General features: G+C 39.4%; 1 protein-coding gene across 3 annotated transcripts in view; it reads right to left on the bottom strand.

Moving 5' to 3' along the window:
- Positions 1 to 3,739: 3,739 nt before the first annotated feature.
- The window catches only part of SLC25A24 (solute carrier family 25 member 24), a 35,931-nt gene continuing 17,451 nt past the window's right edge, over positions 3,740 to 22,219 (bottom strand). The window contains exons 7-11 of one of the 3 annotated variants that reach the window (XM_052800937.1): positions 22,024 to 22,131; positions 20,169 to 20,336; positions 18,868 to 19,018; positions 18,002 to 18,194; positions 3,740 to 5,066 (exon numbers count right to left, since the gene is read on the bottom strand). In XM_052800937.1, coding sequence (XP_052656897.1) covers positions 18,016 to 18,194; positions 18,868 to 19,018; positions 20,169 to 20,336; positions 22,024 to 22,131 — 606 coding nt within the window. In that variant the 3' untranslated portion in view covers positions 3,740 to 5,066; positions 18,002 to 18,015. Of the gene's footprint in view, positions 5,067 to 15,712; positions 18,195 to 18,867; positions 19,019 to 20,168; positions 20,337 to 22,023; positions 22,132 to 22,219 lie in introns of those variants that run through there. The other 2 variants (XM_052800938.1, XM_052800939.1) reach the window with 2 other exon arrangements.

The raw sequence follows: 22,219 nt of genomic DNA, 5'->3' as shown, positions 1-22,219 counted from the left end.
ACTACAGACAGCTTTCTTAACATTTTCTGAGTTCTGGTAACTCTCTACTGGCACAGAATATACAGTCTTGGGTTTGTTAGAAATCAGTTTAATCATGTAGCAGCTAAGCACTTGGAAAATGAGCTAGAAGTGGATCTGCAATGCTACAATGATAGCTGTTTACAGCAGGGTCACTAGATAAATACAAACATTGTTATAACAGCTATATTCAGTTTTGTAGGTACAGAGGTCATTAATAAATAAGATTGAATCATGTTAATAATCCTTGAAAACAAATCAACTGGTTGATTTTTTTATTACTGAGTCCACATATTTCTCATTTGTTCTGGTTGGCAGCACTGCAACCTATTAGTAAAGAGTGGCTTGCTTGCTTTGTTAGAGCTATTGTCCAGATGTCCAAATATATAACTCATTCTATGAGTTATAAGTTTAAAATCAAAGTGTTTCTTAATGGCATAGTATAAATTAATAGAATATAGGGGGTTTTTTTTAGCTAGACTTCAAATAACATGTTATGTAAATGAGAAAGACATTCAAACATTGAAAATCCACATCAACATGCTGAGTTTATTACAGAACAGCTCACTGGAAATTAACTGGGTACTAATCTTTTAATACTGCAGCTGATCCTTGGTCAACCTGTTACAAGAATAAATTGCCATTCCCAGCTGTGCCATACTATAAGAGGATAAACATCAGAGTGGCCCTTAGTAACAACCTATTTCAAGAATATCTCCTCCGTCTTTTACAGCTAATCAGAGCAACGTTAACAGAAGAAAAGCCACCAGAAGGGAATGTATGTGAATATGAATCCAATTTGATGCTGCTGTAAGGCACAGATTTTTTTTTTAATGTAGTAAGACACTGAAAACTCAGTATTAAAAGCTGAAGAATTGAGAGAATTGAGAATTTAGCCCAAGAATTCAATTCAGTAAGACTCAGGGATCTAACACTCAAAAAATCTGGGCCTAAGTACTTAAGAGAGTCTCTTTTCTCTCATTGCAATAAAGCCACAGCAGAGCGCGGGAGTTATGTACCCAAGTGCTCAGGTTGTTTCAGAGAAGACTTCTTGGACCCCTACATCAGAAATTGCAGTGCCAACCAGAGCATGACATACATTTGGGAACCCGAATGTCTCTGGTTCTTACCAGCTGCTACATAAGCTAAATTTCCACCAAAACAAGCTGTGCTCAGCACTCTTTCATACTTATCAGCTTTTTATTCCACACATGCATTTTCTCTTTCAGTTTCTTCAACTTCCATTTTCATTTGCACTTATTCTACCTTGTGCTTCCTTCGCAATTTCAAGATGACTACTCTAAGTCACAGCTGAGCAAGAACTGTCTCTGCACTCACAGAAAGTCCCGTCTAAAAAAAAGACTGTCAGTGTTTGTAAGCTTTTTAAGGCAGAAATAGTTATTTACTGTTTGCACAACACCTAAAGCTATGGGACCTCCAACCTAGCTAAGGCCTTTGGTCACTACTGCAATATTAATGTTACATAGTGATTTTAAATTGCTAATGTTTTTGCCTTCTGTTGCATATGCAAGAAAGTGTGTTCATGTTAATTGACAGATGACTAAACACCACTTCTTTTTATCATTCCCATCTTATTCCAAAATGAGAATATAGAATAATTGCACAATCACACTGTTTATTTAATATACTATAAGATGGCAACAACCTCCTCCACCTCCCAAAACATTTCTGTGGATAAACAATGACTTCTAGAGAAAGCTATTTTACTACTGTCTTTCCATTACTGACAGAAATATGGACTAGGCGATTTTTAATATTGATAAAACCTAGCATATGGCTGTGACCTGGCTCTGCGGAAGCCACCCTGATGCTTCTACAATCTAACCTTCAGTTCTGGAGAAATTATCAGAGGAAGGAAAAGCTGTTTCTCCACAACCAGCTCTCCCCAGGGCAGCACCCATTCCATGTTGTGGGGCAGGAGGAGCTCTGTTCCCTGCCTTTTCTCTGCCCACCCCAAATAGTTCAGCTGCGTCCACCCAGTATTACCCAGGCTAGTGGACACAGCCGACTGTCTTGAATTACTGCTGGTAAGTGTTCAATTGCTATTTCTCCAGTCTTGCTTACATGGTGTTATTACTTATGCTGTTGGTTGCTGCTGGAATTACTATCAGTGCAGACTGAGGGGACAGTGGAGGGAGACAAGATGGCTTGACAGATGTCTGCTGAAATTTGGGAAGTGGTGTTAACCATGGAAAAAATGAGTGTGTTTGAGAATTGCTAATAAACCATAGCCGAACATAGTGATACTTTCCATGACTTATGCCAGAGCTAGATTTAAAAGCTGGCACTAAAGAACATTTCTTCTTAGCAGCCTTATAGGTTCTTTCTTTGCCCATGTACTCTGCTCAAGAGTGCCTGGTACAACACAGACCAAAGGGCTTCACAACTCAGGATGGACAGGCATTATATGGAACGTTTTATTTTTTTTAAAAACTCACCAGCCCCTTCAACAATTACCCTCTCTTCAAAAATGGTAGATTCATCTTTGGCCTTCTTCCTTCCTCCTGCATGCGGAATATTTGGCCAACCCTTGGAAAAGGAGTCCAGTTTGAGAGCACCCAAAATTACAAAATAATTACAGCAACAGCCATGCAGCCAGCCCTCTATGTAAAAATCTTGTGTCCTTCTGCTGATAACATCAGAGTCACCAGAACAGCCTCTCCAAAACCACAGAAAGTACTTCCCCTTCATGCCGATGCTTCTCTGTGTGCAGGAGGAAGGATGGTCTTGTGGCTCGCACAGACTTGGCTGTCAGCATGTGTGGCTTCTATTCCTGGTGGTCACCAACTTCTCTTGTGACTTTGGGAGAGTTACCTAACTTCTCCATCCACCAAAATGTCCGTCCGCTATACAACATAACAACATAAATCAATTTTGCTCTTTAATGTAAATACCATTGAAAAACTTAATGGCTGAGGATAGATGGGAAGCAATGTAAGAGTTCCAAATATTATTTTCATGGTGTTATTTAGTGGCATTTTAGTTCTCCTCACCAAGCAAAATTTTCATCAGATGGGTAGTGCCTTTATTTCATAATATCATCTACAGTTTCAAGACACAGAGAGATAACTATTTTTATATATATATATTATATATATACAAAAAATATACCTATTTTCCATTGCCTGAGGGAGGGACATAGCAAACACAACCAAAGGAAGCACATCTCGAACTCACTCCCGCTTCACCTTCATAGTTAAGCTAATTTTCAAGAAGAAAGATAGCAACATCGTTCATACATGTTTCTTGTAAATCCCTCTCCAGGCAACTGCTATCAGATAAATAGTCCACATCAAACAATTACTGACAATTTTCAGTGTATGGCTCATTTAGTTCTAATGGACATATCTCAAGATACCACCAGCACTATGCAGTGTAATAGATGTCTGGCTAAGTGACACGAGTTACATGGCTCAATGAGGGAGCAGCTATGTTGGTACACATACCTTTACTCCTAATTCCCAGTTATAACATTGACTTTTACAGAAAGCCAGCTGATGGACCTTTGTGATGGTGCTTACCTGGAAAGCTGGCTGGAAAGATGACTCACAAGGAGGTGGCACACTGGCCACATTTTTAAATATTTTCTGCAGGTTAGAAACAATTGTTTTTAGAAAAGTTTGAATACCACAGATTGGCAGAGGCATCAGGGAGGCTTCCACTGACAGTATTTGATATAAAGTTGAAGGCAGCTCCTACGTGAAACAGGAGCAAATAAATTTATTCAATCTTGACATTAAAGAAAAAAATGTTACTTTAAGTAAATAACCAGGCAACCTTGAATTGTAACTTGCAATTAAATTCGGAGCTCCTGTTCACATCCTAACTCAATAGAACAAACTTCAGGTGGCTACCTGAACCTAGAGACAGAAATAAACTCAGTCTGAAACACAGAAATAAACTCAGTCTGAAACACAGAGGGTTAAAAAAAAAAAAAAAGTTAGAGATATAATTCCTTTTCCTTACATCGTGCCTTTTTCTCTTCAACTCTGGTGCTGCCTAGCTTAAGGCATTGCTATAACAATGCAAGAAGTGATGTCATCCCAGTGAATTGCAGAGGGTTGTTTGTTTTTTTTCATCAAAAGTACTGTATTGATCACCATTATCTATGACTTGCCACCCAGTTTCAAAAATAGTTCATATTAAATTAAGCTATTGAGCACTCAATTACATGTTTCTTTTCACATTTTAATTTCTCAGACAGAAGCAAGGTGGAATTGCAATCTAAAACATTCTGCTGCCTTGCATTATTCAGAACTTTCTACTGAAATGATTCCAGATCTGTTACAGAAATAGTAATTCTGGTTTTGTTCATGGAGCTACCATGCAAAGCTTTTGCTCCTGAAAGCCCACTATACACGGAATTATCTGGAAGTTCCATGTGCACTGCTAGCATGAGTATGCAGGGTGTGCTGAAGGTTTTGCGATCCATACCACCATCACTAAATATTAATGTAATTAGGATAAATCTCCAAATATGAACAAGCTACTCAGGTCTGCTTGTCTGAAATTCTAACACAGTTACAACATTCTTTTGATATTTAGTATTTCCTAAGTAATAGCAGACGTGCACAGAGTTTTGTATTTTCCTTTCATACTACGGTAGGAAAGGCAAGTCGAACTGTCATGTTTGACTGAAAATATGGACTATGTAAAAATTAAGTTCTTTCTCAGCCAAACTGGTATTAACAGCATTGCTTTCAAGCTAGTCACTCCCTCCAGTGAAAACTGTTTTGTTCAGTTAAGACCTGTTAAGACCATCTGACCATTTTCCTGCAGCACCTATGTCAAAAGAGTCAGCTCTGTGCAGAAAAATTATGGAAGCTGTTAATGGGATCATCCTGTTCATTTCCACTCTCTTAGCTCCCAGAAGCTTCAAGAGCAAACATGGAGACTAGAAGAGAAAATTAACTTTCAGAAATTATTTCAGTGCAGTCATGAGAGCTATTGTTACTAACGAAGGAGAAGGGCTGTTTTCATGACACAATTTGAGATGTTATGGTGGCTTTCCTTTTGTGGAGGTCAACCTGAAAAGCAGAAGCAGAAGCAATTAATCTACTTTTTCCCCACATGCATTAAATTCCTATTCACTGACACTTGTTTTTCTCAGATCCTCATTCCAGAACATCACATATTCTATGTAGACCATAAACACACAAAACTGCTGCATGTATCTTTATCCTGCCCAATCTGTAGGCTCGTTAGTACTGTCCTGAGGGAAACACTTTGTTCTAACTATTCGTTCTCTGTTTTTATCATTTGAGAAACTTCCCAGTAAATGCCATCGACTCCTGCTGTTTACTGAGGAAATGAATTATCAAAGAAAGTATTTAAAGTGTGATCAAATGGGGGTTGTTCAAGCTTTTCTTCTTTACCTCACCACTACAGCTAGTAAAACCCTACAAATTAGAAACCAGAAACTCAATTATTGTGAACAGAAATGGACACAAAATTTCCCCTACTTCATATCCAGCTAAGAAAAGCAAAACTAAAAGTAAAAGGTTCCCCCTATCACAAAGGTACGGTATCAGTCATGGGCTTATAGCAAGGAAGGAGAAAGGGGTTTTGGCCAGAAACTTAGGAGGAGTGTGACTGAATAATTAGATGTAAGGAGTACATTTGAATACTGTCTGAGAACCTTCTGATTTTTTTTCTTGAAGTTCTCAATAACTTTAAGAATGGCATTAATTAACACCCGAGGGAGTATTCATGCATTTTTCATACACAAAAACAGTCTGCATGCAGAAGCCATCCAGACTCTCCCAAAGTGACTCAATCTGAGCAGAGCTAGTCTGTAAAGAAAGGACTTTTCAGCCCATGGACTCGTCCCCAGAGAGAGCACACTGTAGGCACTAGGGAAAAGGAGTTTTAGCTGGCTTAGGTTAAATTGATACAGAAGGCCAGTGCCTACGGGAGAACAAAAAAGGTGCTAAACACATACCGCTTTAGTGCTTGAAATCTTTTCCAAAGGTCCCTAGTAAGTTTTAAAACACAGTAAATGAAAATTGCCTTTTTCACTAGAAAGGGAAAACATCTGACATGTTCTTAGGAAATAAGCTATTAGAAATTAACAGGAGTAAAGCAGTCTAAAATATTGAAATGTCTGTATGTACACAGATACAAGAGAAAGGCTGCTTCAGTCACTCAGCTTTGATATCTGCTGCCAGATGTTCCTTTTCTATCTCTTAAAATGAGCACTTTTTAAAGGAGATTTCCTATGGAACCGTATAGAAAATAAGCATAAGGTCTTATTCAAAACACCCCGAATTTTCACATCTTTTCTTCATGTCTCCATTGCAGGTTTAAAGTTTTTCCACTAGAAGTTTAAGACCTTAAACTTCATTATTTATATTTACGTACTGATACACAACTGCAAACAGGTTCAACAACATGAGCTACGAGTTTAATCTTGAACACTGTAAATTTCCTCACTTTGTCAGTTTAAGAGAATTTAATGAACTATTTATTAATGACTTAAATTCTTGAAACCTCTTTGAAGCTGAACTATGCTTATGTCTTGATTCTATAATCAGATGGTGATGCATCAAAATATGCAATCCCTAAAAATGGAAAAAAAAAAACCCAACCAACAAACCACTCTCTGGCAGATCAATAGCTTTAAAAGTATAACTGTATAATATGACAAAAAGTAAAATCCCCTTACAAACCGTTTCATTTTGTACTGGATTGATCACTGCATACATACAATACGCACCAACCCCTGCTGTTAAGTACCAAATACAAGCAGAATACTTCAATCCCATATAAGCAACTTCACATACAGCTCAAGAAACTGGGAAAGTGGGCAGCTGCCTAGTGTAGCAGCCTGCAATGGGGGATAAATTGCTTCAAGAACACAGGTTAATAACCCTTATTCCTGTGCTGGCTACTCATGCTGTAAGTCCTCCTGAACCCTCTAAGCAGGTTCTTGAACTTCAGCCTGGGGAAAACAGTGATAACTGTGAGGATGCAGCTCATGCTCTAGCTCTGTTCCCACCCTGGTGTCCTGCTGAGGCTCTGGGACAGTGGCCCCAGGGATAGTTTGGAGCGTGGAGGAATGCTTTTTGCGTGACATCCTCTCCCTAAGGAAGCACGTGAATGGATTTCATACGAGTAGTTGAAAGCCACCAAGATGCTAAGAATTTCAAAATTGAAGCTTACTTAGAGAGGACATGAGAGGTAACTATCCCACTTCTGGAAAGCAACTTCCAGACAGAACTACTGGGCTAAAGCCCTCACCTGCCTGAGCCCATGAGCACCACTGAAAGGCTTTTGTTGAGTTTTGGTCACTTTTAAAGTAAGGCCCATACTCAGCAGCTGCATTATAAATCCCTTGAGTGTTTATATTTCAACTACTAATAAGATACACTTGAAAGTTAAACAAAAAGCCTGTAATTACAAGTTTCAAACAGTTCCACAGAGCAACAATTTCTGGGGATAGAGATGCCTAGAGCATTGGCTTCTTACCACATTGCTTTCATGGCGAACTCCAGCCCTAGTATCTTTACATGGAGCAAACCACATGAAAGTCACCTTTCACGCATCTGGGAATCATCCAGAACTTTGGGGATCTTAGATGCTATTTGACTTATTTCTTACAGCACAATGGGAAATTAAAGGAGATGAGCATACAGAATTCCTAAAAAATAATTTACATCGTTTGGGGGTTTTTTAATATTAACACTTAACTAACACGAATGAAATACCAAATTATTCACTGAAACTTTCTCACGAGAAGTTACTGTGGCCAGCCACAAATGTCAGATTTCAGCCTGGAATGCTGATCTGAGCCTTTACATTTGCCTACATACTTCCATTTAGGCTCTAGCCTGCATTGCTCAGGCATCCCAGGTGCTCAGACTCCAGCAGAAAACTGACACAGAATCAGGATTCCGGTGGTGAAATAGGCTGTCCTGCTGACTGCTAAAGGACAACTAGAAATCTTTTGTCTTTGTGTTTATTTCAGTCCTAAGTGACCTAGAGCAGTAAAGGACTCTCTGTGATGCACGTTGCAATAGATTTGATTTATTCTATTTTTAAGCAGTGTCTCAAGCCATACGAATCCCTTGGGGAGATTTCTGCACTTGTCAGGAGAAAACTGCTGACCTTCAGCCTCAGATTTCGTTTGCTCACTTCGATCCCGCCTTCCCCTCACTCACCTCCCCCTCTTGTCCGCTCCCCCCCTGTGCGCTCAGAGCCCCACGACTAGACTGCGGCATCGGCTGGGGCACGGCCGGGCACTTCGCCACTCAAAGCCCGTCTCCAAACCAGTTACAATTACCAGCCTCCTGCAGATTTGTTTTAATCCTTTCCCCGAGGCCCTTGTCGACTTCCTCGCTCCCCTCTGCCAGCGGGAACCTGGCGCCGACCGCACACTCTTCCCAGAGCCCCACAGCTCCCGCAGAGCCGCCCGCAGGACGCAGGAGCCTCTCCACAGCGAGAGCTCCCGCCCGTTCCCGCCCGCCTGACGGAGGCGGGGGCGCCCTCTGCTGGGCCGCGCGGGAGCTGCCGGACCCGTGCGCGCCTGCCCTACCTGGGCAGCCCGGGGGAGAGCAGAAGCCAAGCAAAAAAAAAAAAACCCCAAACAAAACCGAAAAAACAACCAAGCCAGAAAGCAAGCCAGAAACAACCAAGCCAGAAAGGCCAAGGAGCAGCTGCTGACAGCGCTGCCGCCCCGCCTCGGCGCTGGGAGGCTCCTGCATGGAAAGCCCCCTGTAAAAACAGAACACGGTTATTATTGGTAATTCACAGAGCGCAACAAGACCTCTCGATCCGCACGTCTTCTCCAAGGGCGGAGAGTACTTGTAGTGAGAGAAGACAGAAGTTCAGGTAACCAAAAGATTTTAAATAATTAGGCTCTGTAGCTTCGTGCTGCTCTCTTCCTCCAAAAGCAAAATTTACTACTGCAGCTCAGTGGGTTCTCAGCGTTCTCCGAGAGCGAGACAGAGATGTACATACTCTTAACTCACAGTGTTACAGATTGCTATAGAAGGGTGAGAAACACTGCTGCCAATTGAAAATAAACTAGGAGAAATGGCTAAAAAGAATAATCAAGCAGGAAGCCAAATTTCTTTTCAGAGATGAAAGACTATCTTTAAGATTAATGTGAATTTATCCCAGCAGGCAACTTTGGCAATCAACTTTTTTTAGAGCATGCTTGCTTTCCTGCTTCCAACAGGTTTCTTTTCACATTGTAGTACTACTTTAAGCACTGAACAGAAAATCCCCGCAGATAAAGCTTGCACTACTTTAATAAGGGCTGTTGTAGGCAGCAGTCTTAATTTTTAATCAGAGTATTATTTTTATCATAGCACAACCCAGGCTACACACTGCACTGTCACAACATGATGGTAGTCCCAGAAAGCTTAACACCTACCAGACAAGAAAGTACAAGGACCCGAGATGCTGAGAAAGGACATACATAAGATCAGTAGCAGAATTGAGATGCAAATTTCCATCTGCCAGTCTCTCCTATCTACAAGATCACACTGTTTCCTATCAAAATGTCATACTGGGGAAATGATGAGTGCCATTAGATTACAGCCCAGCAAATGTCTCCCAGCAAGGTACCGACATTAAGTACAAGTCTGCAGGAACAAGCGAGAATACTGAATAAGTCTTCTCCTTTATCTCTTTTTTCTCTAGGATAGAGAAAGCATAGAAGACTGCAGAAGCAAACTAAAACCAGATACTCCTTAAGGGACTAGTGAGCAATATTTGACATCTAAGCCAAAATAACTTCAAGGGGATGGCAGTGTCGTGACTGATTCAGAAGTGCCCCTACTCCAGCTCCAATTCCCTGTGGAGAAATGCAACACTGCACTAGCATCTTTTTCTCTGCTGCACAGAAACCAATCTTCTGCCAAACTCTGGCTGACTGGTAAAAGCAAAATTAAACATTTATGTGTCAGATAGATCAGGTGTATGCACTGTCACTCATTCATTAGTACCGACACTTTAATGAGAATGGGTTACAATTGGAGAGCCCATTATTGCTGCCATTCCAGAGGCAGAAAGCTTTGTGTGAGCAAGTCAAGGAGTTTTGGGGAACCGAGGAGTTTTCCACCCACATAGCACAACCTCTTCCTAACCCATAAAGAGTAACATCATCTTGTTCATAACAGAAGTAGCTAACTCTGATCATGGATGAGTCAGAATTTTATATCCTTCCTCATCACTGTCAAAATTTGCAATTATAGCTCATTCTTTCTTCCCTAGTGAAACCTTTGCAAAATCTGTCCAGCTAGTGAGAAATAAGCAGCTACAAACTTGGGAAAGGAATTCTAAAATGTAGCTCTTCCTTATATACTGCAGGCAACCTTTGAGCTGACAGTGGAAACCTTTACATCTGAGATCCACCCAAAATGTGAATTGCTAGCTTTAGTATTTATGGAACAAAAGTGACACTTTTTGTATGCATCTATTTTCGGAAGGATGGCTTCAGAGATATTGCCAGGATTGAGACAGTAATCGGTACCACCAAGATTACTAAGAAATCCTGTTTGCAAACCAAGTCCTGTTAAACCACCCCTACAGTAACCTGGCCTCTGAGCTTCTCCTCGTTTAGTCAATTATTGCCAGGCCCAAACTATTTGAAAGGTTTGCTTAGCATTTTTACACTGGAAGAAGCATGACAGAGACAGACACACACCGCAGTAACCTGATGAAGCTATTTGGCCTGCAATTATCAGAGAAGGTCATAAAAGATGAGCAAAGAGTGCTGAGTTTAAAATCCATGAAGCTGTATGCTATGTTAACCTAGCAGATGCCCAGCTAGAGCCATGCAAACATACAAAAATCTGCAGTAAAAGAAGTATCAATGTAATGAATGGAACAGCTGGAAGAGGCAGAGGCTGTTGTATCTACATGGCAAGCCAGCTGAAGTTAAGGAATTTTTTTAAGTATGGAAAGTAAAATGGCCCCATTACCAGCCTGCATCACACACGGTACTGAAGCATGGGGAAGGCTGCAGGAACATGCCATCAGAGACCCTTTACTAGCAGTAACAGCAATTCAATAGTTCGCATAGCAAAATCTTATTTAAACCCTGCTCAAGCATATCTTTACTTTCCCAAAATAACTGAAGTAAAATACTGAAAAGAACAAAGCAGTAATCCAAGGATTGAACATGGAAGTCAGGGTGCTAAGCACAAATGTATACAAAATTTGAGGTGTTCAGAGAAAGCTGGGCTGTGCAAACTGGCCAGCTGCCATTGATGGTACGTGCAAAACACTTCTTCCACGGAGTACCATGAACATACGTGAACTATCTACTGAACTTCCAGATCTCTCAAGGTACCTGACAAGGCTCACTCTGATCTGGAAATTGGCCTCCAGGACAGCCTGTTCCAGGGGGAGGTAAAGCTTATGATGATCACTAATTTGTCCAGTATCCTCCAATATACTGATAAAGCTGCATTTGGTTCCACAGCAGGAAAGGCACAAAACTAATTCCTACAATAAAACAGATTTAGAATATTAGATTGGATTGGGAGTGGAGGATAAGGATCCTGGAGATGTGTCAAACACACAGGTTGTAGGGTAAACAGAAGGGCATTTGTTAAGGAGTCCAAAGGTGGAAATGAATGGGGCAGTGCTGGACTATGTCCAGACTGGCTTAGCTTGGAAGTGCAGAGCAACTGTGTCCACAGTACAAATCAGTGGCTGCACCATGATGTAGTGGGGAAATCTATAACATTTAGTGAGCAGCCATGAGAAACGTTCTACCTGCGCTCCGTTAGATGGTGTTTTAGCGTTGTGAAATACAAACATGGTGCTCTGAGTGCAGACCTTGATACCAGCATAATTAGGAAATATTGAAATACAGAGTATCATTTTTACTCCTCAAAAAGAATCAGGTAAGTTTCATACCAACCATTTTTTTAGTAATATGCCGGTAAGTATGGTTAAAAAACCTTTATCCTCCATGCTAGCTTATCTTACTGAGAAACTAAAGGATGTTGACACACAAAAATCATTTTATTAAAGCAAAAAGAAAATACCATTATAGGGACTCTATCTTCTATTTCAAATGGTTTTCATTAGAAGTAAAAATAGCCATGTCAATTGATACACAGTCTAGATTCTTTCAATACCTTCCCTAAAGCAAACATGACAATTCTTGCTTTTTGTCATTCACACCCGAGTGCATTGCTCCCACACGTTGTTAGGTCATGCTGCCACAATCACCACTAAAAATATGGCTCAGATGCGTTTATTCTGCACTCTTATAAACTGTTTTTCCTTTACTGGAAAGATAACTCCAAGGAATGAACTCAAATGTTCAGCCTAGAAAAGCCATTCCCCCTTACAAATCAGTATTACAACATAACGGTAGATGGCACTGCTCGAATTCAATCTGAATCTGCACATTTCCTCCAAACACAGCCAAGACAGAGGGGCTGTTAAGGCTTGCCAGGGAGACACTGGTTCATGCACGACACCAGCTAATAACAATTAAAAAAACAGGGGGGGGGGGGGGGAGAGAGAGAGTGCTTCCGTATCAGTGCTTTAGCAAGAGCTAAACTACAGGTCAAATACATTAGCAAAAGGCTTAGTTTAAGATAGCAGGAGTAACCATTCAGAAGTTCATCTACCATACTCCTATCTTTCAACTTGGTGTCTTTTGCCCACACCTACTTCAACAGGATGGATACTAGATATTCTGCTTTACATGAGCCTAGAGGAGACAACAGCATTCTGGATTTTAGTCTGAGTACTACTGACACGTTATTTAAGAGAACCTATTGGCTACTTCTCCTTGACCTCATACTTTCAGCTCACAGAGGAAAGGTCTGCAGGGACAGCAGCTTCATTGTTTCAAGAGTGTTCAATTAAAAGGCCATTCTGGAAGCTGCTCCAGCTACTACACAAAGGAGATGCACACACCTGGTGCAGAGAAGAAGAGGTTTTATATGTATATAGATATATGCAAATATGTATTTGCATACACACTGTGGGTTTTTTTTATTCACCTATGTAGTACATACTACACTCCTTTGTTAACCCTTTAGCAAAACAGACTCAAAAGTCTAAGAGCTTAGGTGCACAATACCCAAACATTTAGTTAGTTGGCAGAACACAAATAATTTTTACCCTGAATTGCACAAATATTGACAAAATGAAGTAATTTTTCTACACATTTTCAGACACCAGGAGGGCTTAGAAGCTAGACATAATTTACACAGCAAGACTGACAATATTCCAAAATCACTTTGTGTTGAATATCCAGTTCTCACCAATTATGTTCTCCACAATATACAGTTTAGATCAGTATCTTGTTTTAATGTAAGCCTTAAAAGCCACCCCCAAGACCACTTGGACATCAGAAATGGAAGCATTTCAAACCCACACTTCCTTACATGGCAAATAGCCTGCAGGTTAAAACATCCTTCATACTTTAGTAGTTTACGTGTAGCAACATCACATACTGCAATGCACTTCTTACTATACCTTCTCTAACCTTCAAATATTAGAAGGGAATGAAAGATGCCAATACGTTCTGCTGCATACCAACAAGTGCAGCTAGCTCATAGGTTTGAAATGAGACAGTGAAGAACAGAAGTCATCTCAACCTGGGTCTCAGAAGGCTAATTTGGGCATCAGGGAGGTCAACGCCCAGCCTCACCTGGGTAGTGCAGCAGCACCCAGTGTTCTTTTGCAGAAAGGAAAGCTGCCAAGCGGGTTTCGGTACACAGTGTTCACCGTGGCATTTCCACTAGCAAGCGTGCAAGACACCTTGGGCCTGGGCTGGTGCCATTGTGAGGAACACCACTGCTGCAGCAGGCATATCCTGCCAGGAAGCCCACCACAGTCAAGAGGGGAAGACATACATTGGCAGCCCTGTTTTAAATTCCAAGCCATTTCTGCAGTGTTTTCTAGCGTTAATGGTACTGAACAGCAGTCACACCCCATGTGTATCTTGAAAGGAAAACAAATAAAGCTTTTCCTTTCCCTTCTGGCCCTCTTACATATAGGCCTATGCATAGGAAGAATCGTTTACTCAAGGAACACCCCAGAAAAGCTGAGAGTTGTTAGGGATCAGTTTGGACATGGATGCACAATTCCTGAACCTCTTATTAACCTACCAATGACACTACATGATTTACATCCTCTTCGTGCCTCAGTTTGTTTAAGTAAAGAGGCAGTAGCAAGTTGTATGGCAATATTTTTTGTATGATCTAGGGGCACCATCTTTGCAAACATTTTGAAAAATACTAAACACCTAGCAAAAGATAAGATACAGAGGAAGTGTGAAAGATTTTTCTGGACTGTAGAATTCAACAAGTTTCAGACTAAACTTTCTAAGACAAGGGACACAAGTAGTCAGCAACCTACATATCCATCACCACTAATTTAAGAACTCAGAATGCATTATGGAAACACACTATTTCAACAGATAGTGAAAATACATTGGTGGAATACACTAAAAACTAAAGGAACAAGCTTGAAGAAATGGTTGAGATACTTGCTTAGCATTCTATTTCTCTTGGCCAACACACAACAAACTTTAAAATTATAGTAAAAATATTTTTATAAGGGAGAGAAGTATGCTGCCCTAAACAGACTGCCTGTCCATGTGTTTTTGCTACCTCAGTGTTATTTTAACACAACCTGCACGTAGTTGCAAGCAGTTAGAAATAATGGTACTACCTGAATTGCAGATCTGAGCTGTTTCAAAAGCCAAACATCATATGTGCTGCCTGTATAATAACTCCTATACATCAAAAATCAGGACCAGACTTTGATAAAAACACTGCAAATTCAGTTTTCCAAAAGGCTAACTTGAAAGCAGTATTTTAAATACCTGTGCTACATTTTGTAGCAGTTTAGATTTTCTTTTTGGAGGGGGTGGGAGGGACCATCTAACTTGGACATCTTCAAGAGCACACTTTACCACTTGATCACCGTGAGAGAGATCACAGCCCAGCCTTTCCAATTGCAGAGAATTTCCAGTTAAAAGCATCCCTGCCTCAAGTAGAATTGAATGTCAGATTGTTCATTTAGTCAGGAATCACACACCAAGCATCTACCTCTTCCGTTATTTAAAAGGAAACTTCTAAATCTTATGTTACAAGAACTGTATTTGCAGGAATCAGGGACAAGAAAAGCCTCCCTAATTTGTTTACAATTATCTTTAACATTTGAAGGATTGGTGTGAAAAACTCATAAGGAATTGTCAAAGCTGGCTACCGAGTATGCTTTTAGTAGGATAGCCATGCTACACATGCAGAGTAAATGAAGTCAATTACCTTGAAAAGATTTTATATTGATCCTTTGACTAACAAGTAAGATTAACATCAAAGCAAGACAAACATTAAGAATTCAAGCAAGTATGTTTGTCCTGATTTTTAAGAGTTCTGTCACCCAGCATACACAAAAGCAAATAATGGTGTAATACTGTTCAATGAACAAGCAAAAATACTAAACATTATGTGACCTTCCATTAAGCAATGAGACAGCTAGAGTTTTAAACAGGATGACAATAGACTAATCTCAAACTAGGTTTTCAAATATCAACATAATAGCAAAGGATAGGCTAGTGTCAAATTTATTTTTAGGGAAATTACCTTCATTTTTGATATTGAGTATTATGCATATAGTACAATAAAGAAGTGTCATCTATCAGGCCATGATAAAAAAAAAACCAAACCATCAGCACACTCCAGCCAGATAAGGAAACAAACATTTATTAGAAACTGGAAGTTTTATAGAGCTAAAAAGGTAAACATACCTTTAAGAGACAAAGAATACACAACTGAACACAGTCATCATAAAGGCACATCATGAAAAATTAAATTTGCAAGACCCCATCTTTTCAACATTTGAAAACATCATTACCGTAATTTTCAATACTCATAATGGCACTTACACACTATAAACAAAATGGAGCAAGTCTAGAAGACAGACACTGCTAAAGTCATCTCCGCATCACACACACACAATACTTTTGCTCGTTGGTCACAGTCAAACAAAATGATTGGGAACTGATCTCACAAATCCCACAAAGATACAAGAATGTTGGCAAAACCAAGAAACACTCAGATCAGAAAGGCATTGTACATATGGGTGATTTGGATAGAATGACTTTTTGTTTTTTTTAAAAAGTGGGAAGTCCAAGGTTTCCCTAAAGGGAAGGCCAAAAGACACAGCTAAAGCTGCCATTTTCTGAAATCTGATAAAACAACATTTTAGAATATGAATTTTATGGAGTTGTTATATATCAGTTTATGGAGAATAAACATCGGCCATGGAAGCACTGAACACAGGTTTACATCTGATTGCTGTTTGAAAAACATGGCCCAAACAGTATGTGGAACAAGGGAGGTTCAGGCAGTTATTCAAGTTTGCTTGCTTATTTGTTTGTTTAAAAGAAAAAGAAAAAAACAGACCCTTAACGACCTTACAGGAACAAAGTTCTTCCTTCCTTCAGTAATCCAATTTCAGGAAGTGGTCTAAGAGCAGTTGCTTTTAGAAAGTCAAAATAAGTATAAAGATAATCTTGAATTTATAAAGATTAAGACACCACACATCGCAGAAAGCAGAAAAAGCGTGACAAAATGAGTTCGGCAATAATTGTTAGTCTATTTCAGTGTTCAGGCCTGAAGGCATCTGAAGTGTGGCACGCTTCCCCACCCCCCAAAAAAAGAAGTAACTTTGGAAGTACTTGTACATGGAAATACCTACTTTCTGCATTGAGGAAGTGCTTCTTTGGTTTTTGAGGAGGAGCTGTTTCTCAAGCACTAACAAGTTCTGTGTGCATGCTTTGCTTGCTTCATTAACATCAACCTGATGGGCACCTGAGATCAGCAGTCCCATTTGGTCACTTGGACAAAATGCCTCAGTATTTTACTATCTGAACTTCACACACACAGCCAGTGTGCACAGAAGACTGAGGGAATGAGGATTTATCTCACATAACAAACCCGTAAAACCTTTACATAATAATGCAATTCTCTATTGGCTAAAAGCACATAGTGGACCGTAGCCCTCCGAGTAGGGAAAGAATGGAGACTCCAAAATGAGAAAGATTTCTCTCCCCAAGGCAGCTATGATGAGCTCCACTATTGGCTGTATTACAATCACTAACAGCTTAATACTGGATCCTCCACCCCGTTTTTAAACGGCAACTTGCACTTCTATGGAATGGATCTAGTAACCAAGCTTTTTCTGTTCCTGTATATTATAGATCCTATAAAATGTGCAGCTGTAACCCAAAGCTTGTCATGGTTAACAGTGCTAACATTTGCAAGTGCAACGAAAAGCAGGTCCAGTGAAGCAAGTTATGAAAATCACTGACTGTATTACAAAAATATTGTGTAAATCCATTTGAGGTATTCTGATACCATGGAACAGCAGTTTCCCAGGCTCTTATTCTTTAAAAACAAAAAAAAGGTTAGCCTGAAGATAAAGGTGATGGGTTACATTTTAATGTGTTACTCCATCCTTCTCTGTATCTAAGATCCCATTTCTTATGAACTTAACATTAAGTCTTCAAAAATAACAATACGTGCTTACGTCTAGGCGTGCAAAATGTTGCCTGTGAATTGGTTCAGTATAGGCAGCATGACAAAACAAAAAGTCACTTTCATATATTCAGTATCAAGGCAGTATAAACTTCTCCTACCTTTGGTTTGATCCAAGCCAAATACACATTTAGAGAAGACAAATACAGAAAAAAGAAAGCCAATGAGTAAAATACACATGATTTCCTGAAAATATAAACATATTGCTGATTTAAAGATAGTTTCTTGATTTTTTTTTTAAACGCAGTGACATTTTAAAGTGCAATATAGGTATCTGTTTAGAAATGGTGAACTAGAATTTAAGAAAGTTTCTTCCCACTTCAGGACAAAAGTAGAAGTTGCAGCATCTCTCCACAAAGATCTGTCTCCAATTGTGAGAGCAGATTACTTGAGAAATCATTTTTGTTCTGGTGTTTCCAACATTAGAAGCATCTCACCTTTTTCCTTCATTTCATGCTATTCCCAAATTCTGCTTCATTTTTTCGTATACAACATAGCTGATGCTGACAGCTGGAAGCACCTTCATAAAATTAGGGGCTATGCCCCTATAAAGTCCTCGGATTCCCTCCGTAGCAACAATTCTTTGAAAGAGACCGACCATGTTTAGCTGTGGAGCTCCTTCCACTGAGGCTAGAACAAAAAGATAATGTGTTATACAACAGTTCTAGTAATATTAAAATGCTTAAGCAATTATTAAACCCTTGGGTGGTGAGCCTACTACCACCTCTAGGGCCATTGATTAAAACTTGAGCCCTCACAGAGAGGACATCTCTTTAATCCCAGATATTTGAGGGATATCCATCTGTCTAAACCCCACTGAAAAGCATTATCCACCTACATTCCTTTGGAAATCTAGGCTCCTATCCTTAAGTCTGTGCACAAACCTATCAAGGAAAAATCTCAGATATGAAACTGTCTTTATGAAATGTCCTCCAGAGCAAACATTGTTGTCTACGTTCAAAGGATGATGCAAGCCCTTTTCATTTTACCTCCAAAATTTAGGAAACATTCTAAATTTTAGAAATGTGCTCCCAGCCTATGACAGGAGCTCTATGCCTGGTAGTCTTTATGAAATGTGGTTCTCGGAGCACTAGTGTCTGAAATGTTACATTTCAATCGAGTATGAAGAAGAACACTGTTGGGGGTAATAGGGAGAAGAGACTAATGTTAAGAAGGATTTTCCAGATAAGTCCTTGGTTTTCCAAGTTGGGTTTTTTTATTGCCATGTCTCTGCCACAGCTATCCCAAATGATACAATTTTGATGTGACCACACAGAAATGTTTTCAGTACAACAGGACTCACCTTTAGCCTGCATGCGTGTTCTGATAAGAGCAAGAGGATAACTGGCTAACTGCCCACACGTGCTGGAAACAGTACCACACCCCAACAATACAAAAACACCTGGGTTAGCGGAGCTTGATGCATAGTGTTCTAGCCATGTACTCTTTAAGAGCTGCCAAGATATAAAATTAAATAATAAGACAAGAGATCTGCATTCAAGAAAGTAAATAAATACATCTTCATTCATAACAAATCTTACAGGCTCAATCCTGAAAAGCACCAATCTCACTACGCCAGTCCTACATGCTCACTTTTAAAGTGCACAGGTAAACACCTTAGCACACGGGTAAGGACTTTAACCAGACTACAATAGTTAGTGCCTAGAAAAGAAATCCTTAAAAGATCCAGCAGCAGGAACAGTGCCCATGTTCTAGACCTGTTAATACTTTGGGGGAAGGAGGGGGGGAAACACAACTCAGCACCCCAGAGTGTGCAACAAAAGCTCGCACAGCTGTGCACATCACCTCATGTAGAAGCAAGGATGCAAACTGTAGAGAAGAACTTCCATACTGCTTTGAAAAGGTTTGCTCAAGCAATTCTGCTGATTGCTACTGCAGTGTCACAAAAAAAATTTGTCTAGACTAGAAAAAAAATGTCTGTGCATCTGAGTTACTTAACACACTTCAAAGCAACACCTAGCATCTGAAGTAGATAAAACATTTTAATTGTTCCTGATGGGTGTAAGAGGTGCTGGTTCCTCTTGAAAGAAAAGAGAGTGGTGTTTCAGACCTTCTCACAACAACTATATGTCAGCCACAAAGAATTCTGGTGACGTGCACAAACACACGAGGAATTCAGGTTACTATAATCCCATTATAAATCAGAGAAAATGGCAAAAAAAAAGTATTAAGTATCATAAATGCAGGATAGGTAACATAGTATGAATATCATATCAGGTTTTTAAGGCCCATATTTGCTACAGAATGGGTATGTTCCAGTCCAACAGGGTTAGTTAGGTATGCAAGCATGTTGTATTGCCAAGGTCTATATGATCCTGCCTTACAAGTAGATTTCTTGTTTGGTACTGTTGCATGTAAGGGCCCAATGGCACAGGCACTCCTCCAGGAGGGGCAAACAGAAAAAACCCATGAAAGTCCAGTAAGATTAGTGGAAATTCTCATTTGTCTATTTTAAACTGAAGGCACCTGTAATTCTACAAGCGTATTACAAATCTAACTAATGATACAGGTATTCTAAAGAATATTTACCCTTTTCATAAATTAACTAATGAAAGCTACATGCATTCAGTAGCCTAAACTCACCTCATAAACAGCAAGGTCAATGCCAGCATAAGGAATTATACCCAGAATATTAGGAATATAGCCTTTGTAGAAGGCCTTTACACCTTCTCTTTTTAAGATCTTCTTAGCACAGTCAAACATCCCAGAATATTGCCCTGTTTTACCCACAGCCAATCTGGTCTTTAAAACCTAAAGGGGAAAAAATAGTAACTGTAATTACATACCTACTTATTAATGTTTGTTATAAACACAGGAAAACACAGTATCTCTCTGCTTATTCAATTGTCTGGAACTGCTTTTCATTTTGGTACTTCAAAATTCCTTTGTGATGACTACTGTTAAGGCTTTGTCAGCAGTAGGCTTCTTCAGGTTTTATCATTAGTGCAGGGCAGTATGCATACTACCATACACTAGCTTACAATTTATTAGCCTTTTTAAATTGCATTTTACCTTTCTTTTCTTGATTAAAACAGGCAGATTTTTTATCAACTTGAAGGCAACAGTGTGGGCAATATTTAATAGAAGGATTAGCTAACGAACAAGCGAGAACATTAACATACTAGAAGATCACACTTCTCATCTGGGAAAAGCAAAGCATATTAAGAAAACAGTCTTTCAAAAATCACGACACTGAGAGGTAGTTAAGGGAAATAAAGATTGCGTCTCTACTGAAACCCAGCATCTGATTAATAATGCAAATAAGTCTATACAGAATCTTAGGACAAAGAAATTACTAGCAGTATCCAAAAGAAACCACACAGGGAATGTCCTGAGCAAGAATTTGACCTACTTCAAAGCCTCATAAGACTGCAGCTTCCTCAGGAGTTTCCTGGCACTTTGCTTTTCTCTTACTTTGAAACACCCTAAAAACCACTTCTAGGACAGTATTATATATTTGTTAGGAAGATCAGAGCATCTTATTGTAGAATAGTTCACCTGTCTCCATTGATCAGTGTAATCCAGATGATGTACATAACATTTCAGTTATTCTATAACTTAACCCATCTCTGTACTGAGGCTAGCTGTGATTCAGCAGCTCTAACAGCAGGGATGCTATTTAAAAAGAGATCATTACCACTGTCAGCAATGAAAACAGCTAAGTTCTATTCCTACTGACACCCCTCCCTATGAAAAAGGTATTTAGGTTACATTTTCCATTACGACCAAATCTTCATGTTGGTATTGGTTTAATCCCAGACCCCAGATATATTCCAGTTATTTGCACAACAAGATAAACTTTCTGGGGAACTAGCAGTAGAGCAAGTACATCCTACTTCCATTTAAAAAAAGCAGGATGTGAAATAGCTACCTTAGAGCTGTTAGTATATTAATGCTAGTCAAATTACAACATGTGTAGTACCACATACAAATATGTCCTACAGAGGAGAGGGCAGTTAATCCATCCAGTCCCAACTGTAGCTGTTATATTCTCCCTCCACATTGATCTCCTAATTGGACCCAGCTCCACATCATAATGTAAGAGAACTTCATCAGTTCTGCTACACACAAGACCTTCCCTTGCTTACATACAGTGGGAAAAAGATTTATGCCCAATTTAGAAAATACTTGAATATGTAATTAATTTTAAATGCGTTCTTGGATTAATTTTTTCCCTGAACTAGGTTTTATTTAAACATTGCTGTAGACAATATTATACAGCCAAATATATGGAAAAATAACAAGTATCAATTAGAACATAGTATATTCTAAAATGCCTAGTACTGAAATTCTGAAAGGAAGTCCAAAGTAAAAATAAATTAGAATATAAGAATATAGAGGAATTCCTACAATACTTTCTAGAGCAAAATGGGTTTTACTTTGGAAATGAACCAGACGTTTGGCAGACTCTAACAGAAGCAGATTCTCTGTTACTTACCTCCATGGGATAAATAGAAGTTTGTGCTGTTGCTCCAGCCAAAGAACCAGATACAAATCTTTCAACGGTGCCTAACTTCCCATCATCCTTAGAGAGTATCTTCTTATACTATATAGTTAAAACACATAAAATAAACATTATGTGCTTTTTAGGAAAGGCAAGAGTTACTACAAGAGACAAGAGTACAGCACAAAAT

This window comes from Harpia harpyja, chromosome 11 (assembly GCF_026419915.1).
Source record: "Harpia harpyja isolate bHarHar1 chromosome 11, bHarHar1 primary haplotype, whole genome shotgun sequence".
NCBI lineage: Eukaryota > Metazoa > Chordata > Aves > Accipitriformes > Accipitridae > Harpia > Harpia harpyja.
The sequence above is the reverse complement of the archived record's forward strand: the minus strand, read 5'-3'. Positions and strand labels throughout refer to the sequence as shown.